Source organism: Eriocheir sinensis, chromosome 29 (genome assembly GCF_024679095.1).
Source record: "Eriocheir sinensis breed Jianghai 21 chromosome 29, ASM2467909v1, whole genome shotgun sequence".
Lineage (NCBI taxonomy): Eukaryota > Metazoa > Arthropoda > Malacostraca > Decapoda > Varunidae > Eriocheir > Eriocheir sinensis.
The window spans coordinates 16,635,479-16,658,085 of NC_066537.1; the positions used below are offsets into that span (position 1 = coordinate 16,635,479).

General features: G+C 43.6%; 2 protein-coding genes across 4 annotated transcripts in view; both read right to left on the reverse strand.

Annotated features, from left to right (window-relative positions):
• Positions 1-309: 309 nt before the first annotated feature.
• Positions 310-8,369, reverse strand: LOC127005184 (40S ribosomal protein S15Aa). 2 transcript variants are annotated; one of them, XM_050873862.1, is made up of 4 exons: positions 8,210-8,369; positions 4,676-4,840; positions 4,101-4,266; positions 310-421 (listed from the first exon to the last, which is right to left on the reverse strand). In XM_050873862.1, exons 2-4 carry the CDS (start codon positions 4,806-4,808, stop codon positions 328-330), a joined length of 393 nt encoding a protein of 130 aa, XP_050729819.1. In that variant the 5' UTR covers positions 4,809-4,840; positions 8,210-8,369; the 3' UTR covers positions 310-327. The 2 variants fall into 2 exon arrangements, with proteins under 2 accessions (XP_050729819.1, XP_050729820.1); XM_050873863.1 differs by having other exon boundaries at positions 8,085-8,223.
• A 1,527-nt stretch (positions 8,370-9,896) lies between these two features.
• Positions 9,897-22,607, reverse strand: part of LOC127005185 (macoilin-1-like) — a 30,445-nt gene continuing 17,734 nt past the window's right edge. The window contains exons 13-16 of one of the 2 annotated variants that reach the window (XR_007758367.1): positions 21,746-22,041; positions 21,209-21,351; positions 19,808-19,888; positions 18,308-18,456 (exon numbers count right to left, since the gene is read on the reverse strand). Coding sequence is in view for 1 of the 2 variants with exons in the window: in XM_050873864.1 (XP_050729821.1) it covers positions 18,148-18,456; positions 21,209-21,351; positions 21,746-22,041 (748 nt within the window). In the remaining variant the exon portion in view is untranslated. Of the gene's footprint in view, positions 18,457-19,807; positions 19,889-21,208; positions 21,352-21,745; positions 22,042-22,607 lie in introns of both variants that reach the window. The other variant, XM_050873864.1, reaches the window with a different exon arrangement.

Consider the following 22,607-nt stretch of genomic DNA (forward strand, 5'->3'; position numbering starts at 1 on the left):
AGAGAGAGAGAGAGAGAGAGAGAGAGAGAGAGAGAGAGAGAGAGAGAGAGAGAGAGAGAGAGAGAGAGAGAGAGAGAGAGAGAGAGAGAGAGAGAGAGAGAGAGAGAGAGAGAGAGAGAGAGAGAGAGAGAGAGAGAGAGAGAGAGAGAGAGAGAGACAATATAAAAATGAACAACCTATTACATTTCATCAACAGATGGAAGATGTCTAAATCAGCAAGTCCTTCCGAAGTGAAAATAAAAAAACAGATAAAACCCACCAGGACCAGGGAAGCAGTGGAGGGGAGGCGGGACACAAAAAACAACTTGCTACACTTCCTTATTTTATTTAGAAGAAGAATCCAAGAATCTTTCCTCCCAGGTGTTTCCTCTTTGCCTCTTCGTGGTCCATGATTCCGCCTGAGGTGGTGAGCACGATGAACCTGGTGATGGAGAGGTAAGGTATAAGGTTAGGCAAAATTATTATGTCAATATGTGCAATAAAAACTACAGTACAACCTCAATTTCACAGACTTTTCATGGGAAGGGTTGTCCTAAAATCCAAGAGCCTGAATTTTCTGAATATATATAGTAGGGTTGCACCGATTAATCGGTAATCCGCCTTTTGACTGATTAATCGGGGCCGATTAGTAATTTTTTCTCTCTCTATTATAATACAATGTACATAACACAATATTAATAATGTTAATGTAAGGATGGTGATGTTACCAAAACTCTGATACCTTTCCACAGCATTTATCTCAAACAAATCCCTATGAAATTGTATATTAGGTAATTCAAATCAATATATAAAATTATGCTATGAACTGAAGTACCGGTATTTGCTTTAACTGTGAAACTAGAAAGAAATCAACATATTACTTTATATTACAACCAAGAAAAAAATATATACCTATTTTAACTTGCTTAGTACAGCAACTGAGTAATATCATTCACCATGCCTGCCGTGCATAAGGAAACAAGTTATTGTAATATAATGAAAAGTATGGAACTAGACAAATGATTTTGTTCAGTACTTTAAATGCTCACTGAGACACACTGACTGACAGGCAAATGCTAGCCTGTGGCGTAGGTCTCACGGACTCTCACCACTCTCACCGAGTCTCACTGTACTGGTATTGGACACGTTCAGATACAGACTTCAGATACAGACTTCGTACGGTACACTTATACCATTTTCAGTTTTACTTAATTGTGGGACATTATTCAACTTTTTCATCACTGTAGCTACATAAAGTTATTATTTCCTATTAATATGCAGTAATCATACTGTACATTTTCTACTAATAAAAAAAATCAAAACATGCATGTTTTAAGTTTAGAAGTAAGCAAACACAGTGTACCAGACAGTAAATTAGTAGAAGACTTGAGAGATTGACAAACTTTCTGTACACTACCGATTCTAGTAGCGTCTAGGATCACCACAAGAACAAGGAAGCTGGCAAATTCCAACATATTAAAATCAGGATGTTTCCACAAAGCAAGGCTAAATTATAAGTAACAAATTACTAGAAGTATTTGTTCTCCATACTGGAGATGACAGTTGGGCAGTAAAAAAAGTTGTAAACATGAGGGTTACGGTATGTCTTTAACTTTGTGGTACCAGTGTCCAGTAATTAATGAAGATTAATCACATTTACAGTTTCTAAACAATCGGCCTTTCATCCATTTATAAACCTCGATCATGTCTCCATGCACCCTTCGCCTTTCTAGGGAATGCAAGTTTAACTGTTTGAGCCTTTTCTTGTATGGCAAGTTTCTCAACCCCTGAATCATCTTAGTCATCCTCCTCTGCACCAATTCTAACATTTTGATATCCATTCTATAGTATGGTGACCAGAACTGAACCGCATAGTCAAGATGAGGTCTAACTAATGCTAAATATAGTTTGAGGAAGACTTCGGCGTTTCTGTTGCTCACGCTCCTTGAAATAAATCCCAGTACCCTGTTTGCTCAATTTCTAGCTTGAATGCATTGTGCCCTTGGACGGAGATCAGAGCTCACTAAGACCCCTAAATCCCTCTCACACCCATACCTGCTTATGAGAGTGTCATTTAAGCAATAGTTATGTGAGGGGTTGTTCCTACCTACACTCAGAATACTACACTTCCCTACATTGAACTCCATCTGCCATTTATCCGCCTAGTCATACAATCTGTTTAGTTCATCCTGGAGAATACTAGCGTCCTGATCCGACTCAATTACTCTACTGATCTTGGTATCATCTGCAAACTTTCTGACATCACTACTAATTCCTGTATCTAAGATGGCGCCACTATAAACACTTGCCTGTGCCATGACAGGCTGGGGCCAACTACCATCCAGGCCCCTCAAGCAAGCCTACCGGCGCTATAGGCGTAGACGTAAATTTTTTTTTTAAATAAATAAATAAATTAAATAAATTAAATAATAAACAAAAGTGGACCTAATACCGAACCTTGTGGAACCCCACTCGTAACGCATCCCCAGTCAGATTTTTTACCACTGATTTGCACTCTTAGCTTCCTATTGCTAAGCCACGCCTTGACCCAGTTCAAAACTTTACCCTCGACGTTGGTGAGGAACTTTATCAAACGCTTAAATGAAGAAAGACAGCTATTACTTCTGCCTGCCATCACTTCTACTACCATTACCATTACTACTACTACTACTACTGATGCTGCTGCTATACTATTATGAAGTTTGTTTTCATCTCACCGAAGAGAGATAACAAGAAGAATGGCACGAGGGGACCTGCTGCAACGTGTGACCTAACTTGCCCAGACCCAAACTGTCCATTGCACATCTTCGTCTCTTAATCTTTAGTCTACCTCTAATGAATCTATTGTCAGCACGCCGAGCAATTCCATTGTACAGAACAAGGAATATAAGTAATATCTGTGCGGCCAGTGCTGTTGTTCTCCCCCCCCCCTCTCAATGCACAGACCCATAGTGTGCCGTGCCATTGGTGATAGGCCCGGAGACGATAACCGCCGGACACAGCACGGCCAGTGTAAGGCGCGGTGAACTAAGTCATATAAACATGGTTAGTTTCAATGAGGTCCGCTTCACTGCCTTGGAAGGGGAACACGAGGCTCGCACCCCCCGAAGACAGGAACTCTTCCCTCGCCCGCGCCTGATGACGGAGATGGGGGGGTTGTCAGGGAAGGGATGTCCTTTAGATTATTCCTTGCTCCATTTATCACTACTTTCTTCCCTGTGTTGGGACAGAGCAGAGGGGAGGCAAGGACCCGCAGAACTGAACGCCCAAACAGACTATTTGAAATGGTTTGACTATAGTAACAATATATACTTCAAGAGAGCTACTTTACAGACGTTAAAGCAAAATATAGGTGTAGTCACCCTGTCATCACTCGCAAGAAACCGCACCCAAAAGTTTACTCTTAACATCCATTAATATAGGTGTGGTCACCCTGTCATCACTCGCAGGAAACCGCACCCAAAAGTTTACTCTTAACATCCATTATGCATCACCCAAACAACTACTGCCGCCATTTAGTTAAAACAAACCTAATTACAAGCAGTCATCACAGTAACCAAATTTAGAAGTGCAGTCAGTCATCAGCATCACTCAAGTTGCCGTTTAGTTCATAAGAAGCTAATAACAAATGAATGAATATCCTCAGAAAACAAACGTAATTACAAGCAAAGTCATTACAGTAACCGAATCTAGAAGTGCAATCAAAGTCATCAGCGTCACACAAACAAATGCTGCCATTTTGTTAGTTGATAGTAAGCCGAGACTGAATAATTGACAGGATAGCCTCAGAAACAACCATAATTACAAGCAGAATAATCAGTTAGCGAATATAGAAGTGCAAGCCAATCAGTAATCAGCGTCACACATACCAATGCTGCCATTTACTTCATAAGAAATTAATAAACAAATGACAATAGCCCGAGAGAGAGAGAGAGATGGGGATATATATATATATATATATATATATATATATATATATATATATATATATATATATATATATATATATATATATATATATATATATATATATATATATATATATATATATATATATATATATATATATATATATATATATATCCATCCAGCCACAACCTCACAATACTCAAGACACTCACCCAAACTGTCTTGAGGGGAGGAGGTTGGTGGTCCACTTCTCGATGGCGTTGATCTTGACGTCAAAGCGCGGGGAGATGACACCACACTTGATGAGCCGCCCTGTGAGGTTGACAACAATCTTGCCGGCACGGTGGTCATCAACAATCTCAAACTCACCGATGTAGCCTGTGTGGAGATGGGAGGGTAAAAATGGGGGTGTGACATGGAAGAAGGAGAAGGGTTGAATATAGAAGATGCACTGATGCTCTATGAGATGTGAAGGGAGGAGGCAGGGAAGGTGGAGAAGGGGAAAAATAAGAACAAGTAAAAGGAGGATGGAAAGGAGAAGGATGAGTAGAAGTGGTCAGAATGGGGTGGAAGAGGAAAAATAAAAACAAATAAAGGATGATTAGGTAATAAGAATGGGGTGGAGGGAAAAAATAAGAAGGATGGGCAGGAAAAGTTGTCAGAATGGATTGGAGGAGAAAAAACATTAGAATAAGGAGGAGGATGGGATGAAGAAGGGTGGGCAAGAAAAGTTGTCAGATATAATAAGGTTTGGGAAAAGAAAGGACGGCCACCTGATGATACTCACCGTGCTTCATCATGACGGAGAGGAACTTGACCACCACCTTAGAGCAGGGCCGGATCAGAACCTGCCGCTTGCCTCGTTTCTCAGCATTGTTGATGCTCCGCAGAGCATCTGCCAGCGCGTTCATCCGCACCATCTTGATTTGCTACTCCCGGCTGTGGTGGGGTACTGTGGGTAGAGGAGTGGGGATTATTCATCTGAAGTGGGCCAAGGTCATATTAGTACATAAGAGTATGATTGATTAGACTGATTTTACCAGCCAGCTTTCAGTTGAAATAACAAAACCAATTCAATGTACTTTTAAGCTTAAAGGAAATGAGAAAGAAAATGAGGAAGAAATTTGTAAGTGAGAGATTCTATAAGATCTATTGAAAGAATTTCAGGGTGGAGAAATTACAGGGAAGAGCACTAATACACAACTCTGGAGTATGTGAGGGGTTTGAGACTTTTCAGAGGTCAGCAGTTAGGGCCAGTGAAGTAGATGAAAATATGGTGTGTGGAAGGAAAGAAAAGAAAACCATGATGAACACTGAGATAAAAGTTGTTGAAGATAAAAGAATGACTTACAAAGAAATGCCAACAAGAAATGTGTACCGAGTGAGACAGGAGAGAAAGTATAAAGAGTAAGGCATTGGGAAAAGCTGTTTCAAGAAAATAAAGTGATGATTTTGCCACTGCCAAAATAACAGAAACTAAAATGGTACAGCCATAGAGTGGTGGTGAGAAGATTTCAATAGGAAGACATCACCAAAATAAATAGATAATATAAAAGTCTATTGGAAAGAAGTAAAAAGAGAAATGAGTGAGGAAAGTGATGAGATGCTTTATATATAAATATATATATATATATATATATATATATATATATATATATATATATATATAAATATATATATATATATATATATACCTCCCCATCACCACAAAAAATGGTGATTTATTAGAAACTACACACTACCTAATATATCACAAAATCAAATATTTAAGAATAGTTCCATCTTGGAAGTTGCTGAAATTAAGTAATATAAACATGGTTCTTACATTAATCACTGGCAGAGGGCCTAGTCAAGCACACCAAAACAATATCCTAGATCTGGTAAATCACAATATTCACCTGTTTTCAGTGACTAAGCACAATCCTACAGGGAGGCTTCCCACCTTGGTCCACTTTTAGTGTCATTGAAAACAGGTAAATTTATATTTCAACCTCTCTATCGTAGTCATAACTTTGCCTCCATACCAAACCTCATCACTTCAAGTTACTGGTATATCTTTAGTATGAATTTGGCAACGGGGGAATATGGAGATAAAGGTAGCCTTCTGCACCACCACTGCCAACAATGGTCCAGGGAGAAACATATCTCACTCAGATAGGCAAACTTAACAAATTAACAAAACAAAATTAATCAAATATAATCTAACCTGACCTAACCTAACCCAATCAGACTTGACCCCCCACCTGCCAAAATACCATGTGCTGAGCTCAAACATCGTACATTAACATTTCGAGGTTTCTTTAATTTTTTCGGAAGCTCTTGGTTACTGCACTGTATTAACAGAAATGAAATACAACACAATGGCAGTATTCTACAAATCAGACATTGCAATATGTAGGGAAGTAAGGCTATTATTTAGCAGACTTTAGGGGTCTGGGCAAAATTAAGATGCTAGTTCTCATAATGGAGAATGGGGGGGGGGGGGTTAGTAATGAAAATTGTTTGAGATGGAAATGGTTGTGATAAGGTCGTTTCAATTATTAATTTTGCAAGTGACAAACGAAAATGCAGCATCCCGTGTGATGCCCTTAGCAGTGCCCTCCCCGCCCCTGCAGGTGTGGTGAGCCCCGCCGCCCACACAGCATGCAACACACAACCTGGCTCACCCCACATGCCCCCCCCTCCAGCTCAAGCCAGCCCCACACACCCTGGCACTAGTGGTGGATATTATCGATTACTTTGATTAACCCGGTAGCAGCGCCGGGCCAAATTTGTGGCTTCACCGTGTAGCAGTGACGGGCCAAATTTGTGCCATGATATTTACCCCTCAAAATAGATGATACATAATCTGATCACAAATGCTTTGATATATATTATGAAATGGTTTGTGTGAGGGGTGATTTTTTCAATTTTTTCTCGCTTGGAGGGACCATTAAGAAACATGATCCCCGCTGCTACCTGGTTAATAGTTAATATTTAAAAAAATATTATAGTCGATTATTTTTTCAATCATCAAATTCTTGAAATGGTAACTACAGATGACTTCGATTTACATTTTGTTATAAGAAAATGTTTCTCAGATACAAAAGAAAATTTTAGTATTTACATGCTTTGAACGTTTTTATTTGAACATTGAACGGGTTTCTTAATTAACATTATAAATTGGAGAAAGGTAATGAAAAAAAGAAAAAAAAAAAGAATGAGACTTGGAAAATTGAGAAACAAACACCAAGAGGGCACCCAGGGGAGCAAGCAATTGCAGGGCACTGCAGTAATGGCCTCTGAAATGCAGTTTAACCATCAACGGACAGGCAGTACCACAGGAGGAAAGCTGCAAATACCTGGGACTGACCGTCACCAAGGACCTGAGCAGGTACACTCACGCAAAACAAGTTCACTCAAAGGCATCCCACACACTGGAACAAATCAGGCAGACCTTGGGTGACTGCAGCAAATAAGTCAAAGAAACTGCATACACAGCCTTCATCAGACCACAACTGGAATACACTACCAGTGCCTGGAACCCTGGGCCATTGCCAGGACATCAAGACCTGCCAGCGGACAATAGGGCCACAGTTAAGCACACAGGCAACCAAGCACTACAGTTGACTGCTTCCTGTACAGCATGTTGCAAAGAGACGTACACATATGAAAAGGCTGCTGGAAGCAGCCGTCACAGCAGAGAATCTACAGGGCTTTAAGCTGGTAGCAGGGCCAGCCATACATCAGATGGCACCTCCTCCTACCCTGGTGCCTGTGATCAACAATACCAAGCCACATCACACAAGTGACACACCTGCACCCCAGGACAGCGGCCAACGCTTTTAGGAAATACACCACTCAAGACTAAAGGAAGAGTAAGGAGGGGCATTGAAAAACAAGACCATAACCTCAGAATCCAGTAATCGATTACTTTTCCCCAAAAGTAATCAGTTACAGCGATTGCTAAACAACTGGTGGTATCGCCCACCACTGCCTGCCCGCCCCGCATGTCCCTCCAGCCAGCCCCACACACCCTGCCTCGCCCCACACGTCCCCCTGCAGCCCGCCTGGCCCCGCCGTGCCCCGTGAGCCTGGTGGCCCCGCCGTGCCCCACACCGCCTGGCCGCCCCACACGTGGCGGCCAGGACGGAGGTAAACATTTAGGGCCTCGCGTGCGGCGTGCCTATTTCACCTGTCTCGGCCCACCCTGCTACCTGCGGGGCTGTGTGATGGCGTGCCAGCACCTCCTAGCCTCTCAGAGAGTTACAGAGGCACGGGCCGGGGCTCAGCGGGTGAGGGCGGCGCGGTAGACACGCCGGGCAGACACACACTCACTCACCTCACAATGGCCGTCACGGAAAGGCCGCCCGCTGCACCGCCGCGTGTGTTTATTTCACTCATCTGTTCTAAAAACAAAATATAATGCCTTCCAACTATTTTTATAAATTTAGCTGATTTGTTTTATACGTATATATTTGTCGTTGTTGGTGCTTTTCAGTATTTAGTATAGTTTAGTCCCAGCTGGTATCCATGAGCATCTAGTTGCGCACATCAAGTTTACGATAAAAGTTTGCTGATTTCACCTGACCACTGCTCCTCAAACCGCAGTAAATAATGTATAATCGCATCATGATACTCTGTAAGGAGGCTTTGTGTTACAATATTGGTGCTAACGACAAGTCAAACGGGGAAGGAAGTTGCTCGCCTTTCCCGGGAAATTTGATTTTTCGATATTCATATTTTGTCATTCAGCTGTGATGCAATGGCTGAGGCAGCTACTTACCGTTTACCGTTTACCGTTGATGAGGTTTCAGGCCCTGTTCCGCCGCTGATGCAGCGCTCTACGAGGGCCGTCAACAATTTCAACGTTAGCCTCAATAATAGTCTTCGATGCACTTATTCTCAAACATCGTAGTGAGTGTCTTAATTTCTTTCACGAATAATATCACATATAACAATTAGTTCAGTGTTCATGTCTGCTATTTTCATTATAGTATCACAATGAAACATTCAACAGTTATTTCCAACACACTGAACCTTCATCACACTGTTTTCACACACAATTTATCTTTGAGTACAGACACTGATTAATAGCTATGATCGGTCATGTTACGAATTCTCTCAATTTCAGTCTGGAGAACTACACAACACTGGTCATTCGCTGAGTGGTTGATTTCAGGCTTCTTGTATCTCATACAGTTTATGCATTTCTTCTCAGCCATGGTGCACTCCTGTGATTTATGATTGCCAGCGCATTTGAAACAATTTGGGGTGTCTCCATTGCTCTTGGCAGTACAGTTGGCCTCAAGATGGCCATAAGAACATAAGAACATTGGGAAACTGCAAGAGGCCGGGTGGCCTACACAGGGCAGCTCCAGAATCCCCCCCACTACTCGCGGTGGGTGAGGTGTAGTTAGAGGTAAAGGCTTGATCCTCGTTATACCGGCGGTACTAGGTAACTAGGCACGCATCCAGTACCCTGTCCCCTTACTGCAACCTGTCGTCCTCGTCCATGTAGCTATCCAGTCTACTCTTAAAACAAGCTATCGATCGTCCCTGCACTAACTAAGTAATTGCTGTCTATTCCATTCCCCCACCATCCTATTACTAAACCAATGCTTGCCTATATCTCTCCTAAATCTATACTTTTCTAATTTAAATCCATTACTGCGAGTTCTATCCTGCTGGCTAATTCTCAGTACTTTACTTATATCGCCTTGTAACCCTTGACCCATTTGAATACTTTTTTCAGATTTTCAGATGGTTTTCTTGATTATCTTACATCACTTGTTACAACTGAGTTGGTAATATGTCGACTTAATTGTAAAAATCCAACACTTCTGACTAACTCGGTCCTAAAAATTGAATTAAAAAGCTTAACAAGCCATATTATTGTTACTAACTATTAATATGATATTTAAAAAATCTAGCGTTAGTCTCTCTATCCTTGACTGTCCTTGTGTGTACCTGAAGTAAAAAAAAAACAGGTGGGTGGCAAGGCGCCGAAGGTGAGTAAGACACAGAGCTAAGCGGAATGATGGCCTGGCTTTGACCACCTTGTTTATTAGGACTGAACATGAATGCTAGAGAGCTCCAGGGCTGCCGAGACGCTGCCTGGGGACACCGTTGGCCTCATACCGGAGGAGGGGGGCAGGGAGGGAGGGAGGGAAAAGGATGACAAATCTGTATCTCCTGCTATGAGGCCTTCCACAGGGAACCCAGGGGAGCGCCTAAGCGGGTGCCTGGTGGTGCTGGGGGCCAGGACGCTGGGGACAGGCCCCCCAGCACCCAGGGTTACTTAGAAACACATCCAGGAGGAGCTGGTGTTTTTGTTAACTTTTTAAAGTTTTTTTAATATTTTTTTCTTCCTTACTTTCCAGGTAAACAGGAGACCCAACCTACTGAGCTTCCGGCACAGCGCCCAGGGGTCACCACACAGTCTGGGGTCGGGGTGGGGGGTCAAGGGGGGGGCATAGGTAGGAGGAGGAGGGTGGAAGAAGAGAATGGGGGATGGAAGGGATGGCTAAGGGAAGGAAGAGATAATGAGATGGCAAAAGACTGCCCTGGGTGTGTGTGTGTGTGTGTGTGTGTGTTAGGGAATAAGTAAAAACAGTAGTGGTTATGGAGTGAGTGAATGAGTGCCATCCCAAGGAACCAATGACTTGGAGTTTGTATGTATGTGAGTGGGACAGGATTGGAGGGAGAGGAAGTGGGGGATAGACGGGCAGGAGGAAAAGAGTGAGAGAGAGGGGAAGGGAGAGGGGAGGGAGGGGATCACAACACATATGGCGGTAAACAAAAAGACAACATTCAGACTTTACACATCAAAGGTCAGAGATGCGACGCCTGGAAGGGAGGGAAGGGAAGAGGAAGGGGAGTGAGTAGGGTGAAGGGGAAGGGAAGAGAGGGGTAGGGGATGGGGAAAGGGCTCTATCCACCGGGTGAAGAAAGAGAAAAGGATGGAAAAGGGAATCTACTGTTTGTGGAAGGGAGTGAAGGGAAGGAGGAGGAGGAGGAGGAGGTGAAGGAAGAGGAGGAGGAGATGACATGGGGTGAGGATGCTGATGGAGACCAAATTTTCCTTCTCTTCTTCTTCCTCTTCCTCCTCCTCCTCCTCAACCACCATCTCCTCTTCCATCTTAAGTACAATGTTTCAGGTTACTTAAATATATACGATAAGTACAAAAATAATAGCTTCCTTAAATTTCCCTTATAGTTATCCAATTCTTCTTGTCTTGCTCTTCTCTGCTTCTTGTTCCTTATTTGAGGGGCCTTTTAACTTTATTTCCTCGTTTCATATCTTCTCACTTCCACTGTTTCTTCCGTGGAGGCAGTTGGGGTGGGGGAGGAGGAGGGGCAAGGGTTGTGGTGGAGGGAGAATGGGGGGAGGGGGAGGAGGGGGGGAGATGAGAGAGGGAGGTACAGAGGGAAAGGGTAAGAGAAAATAACAAGGGCTAAACTACCTACTACATGAACAACAGATGAAAAAAGCATCATCCTGGCCTGTTTAGTATACATGTATAACCACACAGACGTCCACCTCTTCAGCGGCCGATCAAAACAGCGTGTACGACAAGAAACCCTACGACTGGCTGCTCTGAGAACCAAAAGGAAGGCAGGATCATCACTCTCTCTCTCCCTTCACTGGCTAACAAAAACACAGCATTTCTATTCTTTAAATGGTTTAGTGTACACAGCCATATGAGTATTTTAAAGATATACAAGTTTGCATTCCCTAGCTTTACTAATGTGCAGTACAACTTAATTCACATGTCCTAGAGCATGATATATGGTATGGTACGTTAAGGAAGGATGGTATGAGTGGCCTATCCCTATACCCAATGAAATGGTATGAACTGTGTATGGGGATGTATATGTGGTCTTATGCCCCACAAGTCCAAATGATCTTGATTGATAACAGCCAATGAGTTGTAAATCAAGTCTTTCTTTTCCATATATCACCAATAGGTAAACACACAACACATAAATTTAGTAATGATAACTGAGAACAGCCAATGAGTGGTAAATCAAGTCTTCCTTGTCCCTATATCACCAAGACTGGTACATACATTATATGTAAATTTAACATAATGAAATCAGACACTGCCATCAACCACTCAGGCTTGGTCACACACAGCCTGACACACCAGAACACTTCCTCCTCCACTGCTCAAGACTCCACTCTATCCATTCTCCTCAAAGCCTCCCTCACCAAACTTCCTATTCACAGGCCAACACCAGAAAACATCCTAGGCCCTTATTTTCAAAGCTACTGGGGCATACACACCCACATTTAATAAAGCCAAAGTTGAGTTGTGGGTATTTCCATGGGTAGTTTTTGAGCCTGCAGACAGTTTGACAAGGCTTCTACACCATGAAAGTGATAAATACTCATGAGAACCAGACTTATCTCCTTCGTGGCCTGTGAAAATAGTTGTTGTGGGAGGCGAAAGTGTCTGAAAATATGGATCTTGAGCAGTGATTCCCTCAGCCATGGTATTGCCTTCTAAGTCCCTATGCACACAACACCTTTCCTACAGTCTGGCCAGCTCAGGAGGATCTAGACCAGACTCCAGAGGCATGGCATCACACAAAAGCCCGTACTCTTAAACTTATCGGCAGCTCAGTTCGCCTGTTTGAAAAGCCTCTCATAGAAGATGCTGGAGTTTTCATGGAGTTTCATGATGAGTGATAGTTTTACCTGACTTTTGCATCATGAATGGAAAAAATCATCCATGGAAAACCGGCTAATCTTCTCTGTGGCCTTGGCAAATAGTCGTTCTGGAAGCCCAATACGTTTAAAAATATGAATCAAAGTCTCTATCAACCTTTAGAGATCTACAGCCAGTGGTTCCATGGCCTGCCTGGCCCTCTACACCTTTGAGGAAGAAGACTACTTGTACGATGGGAGGAATTATGGGAGGGGAAGTAATGCAACTAGTAAACTTTGTGAGGATACCGAGGTGGTGTCCTAATGTCCTACCATCCATGTGAAGGGAGGAGAGAGAGATGTCCCATGACCAACTGGTGTCATAGCCTGATATATAGGGAGGTTGAATATCCCTATGGTCCCCTAGACATACATATAGGGATGTCCGATGTCCCTAAGGCACCCCTAGCCAGGTATACTGATGTTCCTACGTCTCTTAAGGTCCCCTACCCTGTGTCCAAATGTCCAACACCTAAGCTATCACACCATCGTCCAAGCTCCCGGTAGTTAGGTTAGGTTTGCCAATCTGTACCGGCTCTTCCAATAAGCACATACACCGGGCAAGGAAAAACAACTCTGGAAAATTGAAGCGGGACATAATAATTAATGTAAAGATGAAAATGTTTGGGTTCTCATTTTGACAATTAATTAACATCTCACAGTTCAATTCCCATACTTCCTTCCTCTTCACGTGAGTGCTAACTGGGAGGGTTGGCGTGTCAAAAAAATTGACGAATGTAAACCACATCCTAAAGAGTCCTGTGGCCGAGACTTGCGGTGGCTACAACAGGATAGGTCAACCACTCTGTCTCCTTTCTTTCTCTCTCTCTCTCTGCAAATTTCTATCTTTTCTAATCATTTTACTGTTAAAGAGGAGCATTTTTTTTGTCTGCCTGTTTGTTTGTTTTTGTTTGGAGGGAAGGTGGGAGAGGAGAGAGTAAAATGGGAGAGGATGGGTGGTGGAAGGAGGAGGAGGAGGAGGAGGAGGTGGGCAGAATGGGAGAAGGAAAGGCAGGACAAAAAGGGGAGAGATGAAGAGCAGGTGAGGTGTAAACAAAATTATCACAACTTGTTTTAATATCACAAAAGGTCAATGTTTTGTGCCTGGTTGGTTCTGGTTCCCTTGTGTGAGCGGAGAATAAAAAAAAATGAGAGAAAAGAAAAACGATGAATAGTTCGCGTAAGAAATATTATTATGCGTTTTGATAGATGAATGAATAAATAAATAAATACTGAGCTCGTTTTCCTTTGTACACCAAAAATGAGCGACTTTTTACAGACAGGTGAAGTAAGGAAGGAGGAAAAGGGAAATGGAGAGGAGGTAAAAAAATAAATTAAATGCAGAAAATATATAAAGGAAATTTACATATTATTTTAGGCCTACACATTTCAGGGAAACTCAGAAGGTATAAAAATTTGTATCGAGTGAAGATGGATAAAGAGCAGGGAGGGAGGGAGGGAGGGGAAGGAAGGAAGGAAAGAAGGAGGAAATTTTATTGAAGGAAGATGAAGGAAAAGGAATCTCCATAAAAATAGGGAGAAAAATATGTACTGAGAGCTTAAAAAAATAAGTTTACTCTATCTTCCTATCGCTAATACTAAGTTATATTACAGGAGGAAGGGAGGGAAGAGAGACGGAGGGGTTACGACACGGGGGGGAGGAAGGGAAGAGAAATGGAGGGAGGATGGAGGGAAGGGATACAACGCTGGAGGAAGGTAGGAAAATGCCTCCACCTCTACCTAACAACAACAACAACACTGACTCGTACAATTTACCCACTACCTATGCCGAAGGGAAGGAGGGACGGAGGGAGGGAGGGAGGAGAGGAGGGAGGGAAAAGGAGGAAGATGCGGAAGGAGGCGTTACAAGTTGAGACACACGTACACACACACAAACACTCAATCATAGTATGTGTGTGTAGGAGAGGAAGGGAAGGGAAGGGAGAGGAAAGGAGAGGGAAAGGAACATAAGGAAAGGGAAGGGAGAATAACGGAGGGATGGACAATAATCATCATCTTTCCTTTAGTAAAGAAAAAATTATGATAAAAAGTTTTTGTATCGAGAGAGAGAGAGAGTGAGAGTTAGAGAGAGAGAGAGAGAGAGAGAGAGAGAGAGAGAGAGAGAGAGAGAGAGAGAGAGAGAGAGAGAGAGAGAAATGAACAAAGCACATACCTTGGCAATTGGTTAGTCTTAAGAATAACAAATACACAACACTTTTCGCCTTGCCTTAAGCCTACCGATAAAGGGGAATAAAAATAAAAAATAAGAGGAAAAAATACGAACACACGCAAAAAATTATCGGAGAAGAAAACAACAGAAAAAACATTACAGCGATAACCGTAAGCATCATCATCATCATCATCACCATTGTCATCGTAAGTCATCATCACTATCCACACACAATCTACAACATTTCCTGCATGGCAAACTACATATGAGAGAAGAATTAGCCCCTTTCTCTCTCTCTCTCTCTCTCTCTCTCTCTCTCTCTCTCTCTCTCTCTCTCCCGAATGCAGCAAGTGAGAGAGCAAATTGTTACGCTTTACCATAGCAATGGATGAGTGAGTAAGTTCGACACATTATGTTTATCCTTCTAGCGTACTACGAGAGGCATTGGTGGCGACTGGGCGGGTGTAGGCGGTCGGTCGGGTGTGGGCGTGGGCGGGTGTGGGGGTGTGAACTTCTTGGCGGGAGGGAGTAGCAGGCAAGAGGGGAGCAAAGACAGTCATCTCGAAGGTACAAAAATGTGTGTGATGTGTTCCCTTGACGATTTGTGTTCTGAGTAAAATAATGATCTGACGTGTATATCTATGTAGCTGTCCTTTTTTAATTAGTATAAGGCAAAGGAGAAGAGGAAAGTGGAGAGAGAAAGTGGAGAGAGAGCAGAGTCGTTTAGATAAAGCAATAAGCGTGCCTTTCAAAATATATATTCCACTGCACGTTAGCATAAAAATATCATCCGCTTTTTATCATGCTATCATCAACCCTCCATTATCTGGCTTGTTGTTGGGGTGGGTGGTTGGTTGGGAAGAGGGAGGGAGGGGGGGGAGGAAAAACATAAACAAACATAAAGAAGACCGCCGCCACCACCACCACTGACACCACAGACGCCACCACCACCACCACTGTAAGAAATTTGTACTCAACGGCACTACTTAGCTTAACATAAATTACGGGCAGAATATTTACATGAACGAAAAACTGGGTTCGGGAGAGGATGAGGAGGGCGGGTGGGTGGGGGAAGGGTGGGGATGGAGGTTGGGGTGGTAAGGATGAGGTGGGAAGGGGAGGTTAATGGGGGGACAGACCCCTCGCAACCTGTAAACAACCTTATCAATGATCTTTTTTTTTTATAAACTGGGGTGATGTGAGGTGTGGAAGGGAAGGTTGTGTGTGTGTGTGTGTGCTGTGTCCTGCGTACTGTATGTGTGTGTGTGTGTGTGTGTGTGTGTGTGTGTGTGTGTGTGTGTGTGTGTGTGTGTTTGTGTGTGTGTGTGTTTGTGTGTTTGTGTAATAAAAAAGGAATGAGCAAAGGAAGTTAAGAAATAGGAAGGAAGATTGACAAACTAATATCACACACACACACACACACACACACACACACACACACACGTCGTCCCCACAGAAATATACATCTGAGCACACTGAGCAATGCAACTCTTTAAACCTACACCAACGTAATTTGTGAACAACATTGAGACTGCAGGAACAAAAGGATCCGTAAGGTCTGGGTGAGGAGGAACAGGGAAACAAAGAGAAGATGGAAGGATAAGTAGAGAAGGAAATATATTATGCACCGAGTAAAGGAAAATAGAGAATGGAAAAATGGAAAATGGTTCAGTAAGGGGAGTTAGTTTAATGAGTGGGAAAACTGAGTAGGGAAAAAACAAACATATTCTGTACTAGTATCAACTTAAACCTTGTAAGTTAAATAAAGAAAAAAAGGAAAAGTGGAGATAGGACGGTATAGCAAGAGAGGAATCAAGGAGGAAAGAAAGATGGATTAAGGTTAAGGATGGTAAAGAAAAAGAGGAATCAAAGGGAAAGAAAGAATAAAAATGGAGATGAAGGAAATATGAAGTACTAGTCAGGCTGAGATGGAGAAGATAACCAAAATAAATGATGCCCTGCACACTCAAGACAGAGAGAAAGAAGAGGCAAGCAGTAAGAAAAGGCAGATGAGCTGTTACCATCCCAAGAGACAAACCTAGAACAAACCACATCACCAAGACTTCCAAAACACCGGGCTTGTTAAAATTATATCGGTTTCTATAAATAAATGAGAGAGAGAGAGAGAGAGAGAGAGAGAGAGAGAGAGAGAGAGAGAGAGAGAGAGAGAGAGAGAGAGAGAGAGAGAGAGAGAGAGAGAGAGAGAGAGAGAGAGAGAGAGAGAGAGAGAGAGAGAGAGAGAGAGAGAAACTCCTTGTAAACAGTGAGACAGAGAGACAGACACAGCCATGTGCATCTGTGCAAAACCACAACACATACAAAATGATTCCATATAAAAATAAAGCTATTCACAGCAACCTTTTCAGCAGAAAGTTTAAACACTAAACTTTTTCTATGGGGAAAATTTTTAGAAATGGCCTGGTGTGTGTGTGTGTGTGTGTGTGTGTGTGTGTGTGTGTGTGTGTGTGTGTGTGTGTGTGTGTGTGTAATTCAACACGGCCTGATCACGTGTTGGACTCGTAATCGCCAGCAGGTACCCTCCCGACATGAGCAAGTGCTCTTCATCGTCGATCTCTGGGTACTGCCAGGACCTCACATACCACACACCCCATCCTCCTTGCTCAAGGGGGGTCAGTAACCACTCCTAGTCAGTGGAAAGAATCTGGCCTGAGTGGGCTCGAACTGCCGCCCTGTCAGACTGTGAAGCCTGGCAGCACAGCACTCTACCAGTTGCGCCACGGAGTGGCGAGGGCAGAGCTGGAGCCGGAGAACAATCAAGTGTTCAGGATGAGGCTCAGCTGCTGTGTGTGTGTGTGTGTGTGTGTGTGTGTAAATTACAAGGTTTTAGAAGATATGTTAAGTGAAAAGAAAAACAAAAACAAATGACAAGAAATATGGAAAGAGGAAGGAGACAGCCACACACACACTCTCACACACACACACACACACACACACACACACTAAAAGAAACTAGCAAATCAAAGGAGAGAATACAAACATAATCACTTCTCGAGGAGTGGTGGGAAGGGGACAGGATAGGGGGGTGGAAAGGGAGGGGGATCAAACCAAAACCAAAAAAACAACTAAGAAAAAAACTGCTACCAAATATTTAGCACAAGCTTGTCCACAGCATCCCATCTTGCCTACCTAACAAAGGAGGAGGAGGAGGAGGAGGAAGACATTGGGAAGCTAGGGGATGAGTAGGTAATGGGAGATGAGATGAATGAAGAAATGGGGACATGAGGCAAGCTAGGATAGGAAGAAAGAGGAAAAGGAGAAGCAGAGGACATGAGTAGGTCTGGTGGATAAGGGAAGGAGCAGGAGGAGAAAGAGGAGGAGGTGGAGGAGGAGGAGGTGAAGGAAGAGGAAGGGTTCACCAAGTACCTCTCACTCCCCTTCAGGCTTCAGAGGTAACAACCGTGCCCTTGGGAGTGTAGACACGGGCATTGGGGTCAAGGGTGGAGTGCTGGGGCTTCTTGGGGATGGGCGGGGAGATGGGGGCAGGCGGGGAGAGAGGGACGGACGGGGAGAGGGGAACGGGAGGGGAGATAGCCACAGGGGGGGAGATGGTATGTGGGCGGGGAGGGAGAGGGGCACCGGCAGGGGAGAAGGCCAGTCCACAGAGTGTGTCAAGGGGTGAGGCATCCATGAGACCATCCACCATCACTAGGTTGGCCGGGGCTGGCTCCATCCCAGACGTGGTGACCTGCGGAGAGAGGACCGGGTTAGGGGTGAGGAACATGTGAGAGTGGGGCGAGGGAGGCAGCGGGTGGGGGGCGAGTCTAAGGTGATGGGTCATGGGTCTGGAGGGAATCATGAATGGTGTCAATAATAGGGTGAGGAACATGTGAGAGTGGGGCAAGGGAGGCAGCGGGTGGGGGGGGGTGAGTCTAAGGTGATGGGTCATGGGTCTGGAGGGAATCTTGAGAGGTGTAAGTAATGGGGTGAGGAATATGTGAGTGTGGGGTGAGTTTGACAGTGGGTCAGGGGTGAGTCTAAGGGGGAGAAAATTTAGGGTGATGGGTCATGGGTCTGGAAGGAATCTTGAGTGGTGTAAGTAAACATATGGGGTGAGTTAGACAGTGGGTCCGGGGTGAGTCTAAGGTGAGAGAATTTAAGTTAATGGGTTGGTTGGGTGAGGAGTGAGTGAGTCATGGTTAGGGAAGGAAGTTTGGGTGAAGTAATGGGGTGAGAAGCATGTGAGTATGGGGTGAGTGAGGCAGTGGGTCAGGGGTGAGTGTAAGGTGGAATAGGTTAATGGGTTGGTTGGGTGAGGAGTGACTCATGGTTAAAAAATAAATTTGATTGAAGTAATGGAGGGAGGAATAATTGAGTGTCAGTTGAGGGTCATGAGGCTTTGAGGGTGAAGAAGAAAAGGTTTGGATGGTTGAATGCTGGGGTGAAGGAGGAGACTTTGTGGGTGTGGGGTGAGGGTCATGGGGCTGTGTGAAGGGTGAGGGGTGAGCTTAGGGTGGAAAAGGAGGTTCCAATGGTTAGGTTGGCAGGATGAGAGGAGAGCTATGAGTGGAGAAGGAAGTTAGTATGGTTGAAGGGTGAGTGAAATGACATGTAGAAATGGGACAGTGGGAGAGGAGTGAGCTTATTGGTGAAGAAGGTTGGGGTGGTTGGGTTCATGAAGTGATGGGTGAGCTATGGGCGGGGAGGGAAGTTTGTGTGATGGAAGGTGACTGGTGGGGTGTAGGCAGGGGCAGCTCTAAGTCAGTTGGATCAAATGCAGCCAGTTGTGCCCAGAGTCTCAGGGGGACCCATGCTGGGGTAATACAAAAGTCTTGAAAAGAGAAGTGAAAATCAATCAGTCAGTCAAGGAAGTGGTTTTGAAGCTTTGTATTTTTCAAAGGTGATCAACACATTTTGTTTGTTTACTTGCTGGCTTACATACAAGTATACCATTAAATACTAGAACATAAAATAATTGAATCTGTCTGGTTCATTAACTCACATCCACCTTTTAAGTGCACAGTTTGATTGCTTTCCATTCTATTATAGAGATATTAAGTCCATAATGGGCTTATTAATATCTCCATGATTTTACAGACCTTAACTGTAAACCAGGGGACCCCACCAAAAATGTCCCGAATTGGACCCCGCCGCTCCTAAGGCCGGCCCCGGGTGAAGAGCTGTGGGTTGTCAGAAGTAGGTTTGGGTAGTTGGGTTGAAGGGTGAGGTATGGATGAGGAAGGAGAGTGGGTGGTGGACGGCTGTAGAAGTGGGTAGTCAGGGGTGAAGAGAGGATGCCTGTGTTTTGTCTCTGATGAAGTGGGTGAGTGTGCAGGGAGTGGAGGGGAGGAGTATGGAGCTAGGATGTAGTGTGGAAGGTCGGAGTGAGAGGAAAGGGAGTAAATGAACTTCTGGAGCAAGGATTGTAAAGAAATTAGCATGAGGGAGTGAGGTGGGCCTAGGGTGTAAGGAAATGCGGTGAAAGAAAAGGATGACAGAAAATATGAGGTTTACATTTTTCATCTATAATACATAATTTTCTGTATATATTTAGCAGCTTAAATACCATTGAATATTTGTCCTTATCCTTTCTTACTCTTCCCCATCCTACCCTGGTATGGGAATATAATTTCAATTCTACCTCCCAATGACTATACTATATATACCTAAAACAACAAAAAAGGACTTAGTAGTTTCAAATGGCATGACCTAGGGATGAGTTAATTGCCAAAAGAAAAGTATAATTTAACCCAAAAGTGCCAAGGAAAACTAATAAATAAAATGTGATCAGTACATTTAATTCCCAACTTAACTAAGGCATCTTTGACAATTTAACATCATACCAATCAGTACTTAAATCCGAATAAACTAAAATTATACTGAATAAAAGTAATAAAATAAAAACAAAAATGAAATGATAAAGAATGCAAAAATAAATATCCGAGTCAAAATAAAGTTCAACATACAATATTTACTCTGACAACTTTTCACATTCATCCCAAGGCCCAAATTTTCCAGAGTACTTTTTTCCCTATGATATGAGTAGAAAATGGAATGGGGCAGATGAATGGGCAACCCTTCCCTATTACTTCCCACAATGAGCTCCCTCACCCTACACATGAACTGGACAACCCTTCCCTATTACTTCCCACAATGAGCTCCCTCACCCTACACATGAACTGACAACCCTTCCCTATTACTTCCCACAATGAGCTCCCTCACCCTACACATGAACTGGCAACCCTTCCCTATTACTTCCCACAATGAGCTCCCTCACCCTACACATGAACTGGACAACCCTTCCCTATTACTTCCCACAATGAGCTCCCTCACCCTACACATGAACTGGCAACCCTTCCCTATTACTTTCTACAAGCCCAATACCCAATACAAGCATGGACAACCCTACCCTATTCCCACAAGGAGTTCTATTACCCAACACATGAATAAGCAATCCTATTACTTCCCACAAGGAGCTCTGCCACCCTGCACGGCCTCACCTGGGGGAGCAGCTTGGAGGTGTAGTGGATGGGGGTGGTGTCGAGGGGGGTGTTGGTGAAGCTGGTGGGGGGGCACACTGCCAGGACCTCGGTGATCTTGGCCTTCAGCTCCTCAATCTCCTTGTCCTTGGAGGTCACCAGTCCTGTGTAAAACAAAGCAAATGGTGAGGAAAACAAAGCACAAAGTATCACAACTTCAGAGAGGAAACTTTATAGAATACCAAACTGGAAGTCATCAATAAATAAGTATATCTAAGTTCAGGATGGTGCAGTTTAGAAAAAAATACAAAGAAAAAACACTATGACAAAAAAGAAAAAGTTTGAATGAACACTTAAGTTGTCTACATCACTAAAGTAAGTCAATGAGTCCAAAGTCCACCTTGCAACATCTCTCTACACTGGGAATGTAAGCTCAAAATGGCACAGTTACGGTAAAAATAAAAATAATAAATGATAGCACAAAGACAACAAATATGATAAGAAATGTCTCCAATTGTTAGTTGTAATAAAGACCATCAGCAAGCTTCTATAACCCACCCTGTGAGATCTCTAGTTGGCGCTTGGCTTCCCCGAGGGCAGAGAACAGGTCGAGTTTGACGCGTGTCTCGGCAGACAGTGAAGTCTCAAGGTGTGTGTTCTTGTCCTGCATGGCAGAGAGGGCAGACATGAGCACCTCCGTGTCGTTCTGGCTTTCCTTGAACTGCCGCAGTGCCATGTTCTCCCGCTCCATGGTGTGCACGCGGTCCTCGGAGATGCGCTGGTCCCTGCGGAGGCGCTTGATCTCCGACTCCATCTCATTGCGGCGCCCACGGCAAGACTCACCGCACTCGTTCCTGAGGGCAGAGGTGGTGTTGGTGTGATGGTTATGGTGCTTGTGTTGGGAGGACAAGGTATATACTAATTAACTCGTTCCTGAAGGTTGCGGTAGTGGTTAAGGTGCTAGTTTTGGGAGGACAAGGAATATACTAGTTAACATGTTCCTGAGGGTTGGAGGTGGTATTGAGGTGGCGGTTAGGATGTTATTGTTGGGAGGACAAGGAATATACTAGTCAATTCGTTCCTGAGGGTTGAGGTGATGTTGGGGTGGCGGTTAAGGTGCTAGTGTTGGTAAGAGAAAAAATATACTAACTGATTTAATTTTTCTTTTTTCTCAGCTGCTATGGTGCAAGTGTAAAAAAAAAAAAAAAAAAAAAAAAAAATACTAACAAATTTCATAATGTATTTTTTCCTATCTCAGTTGTTATGGCGCTAGAATTTGAGAAAGAAGGAATATACTAGATTTTTTTGTCATTTTTTTTTCTCTCATCTCCTATGGTGTGTTGGAAGAAGACATCTATTGGACAACTTACATTGTAACTTCTTTCTCTCAGCTGTTTTTTGGGTATTAGTAACTACAGGA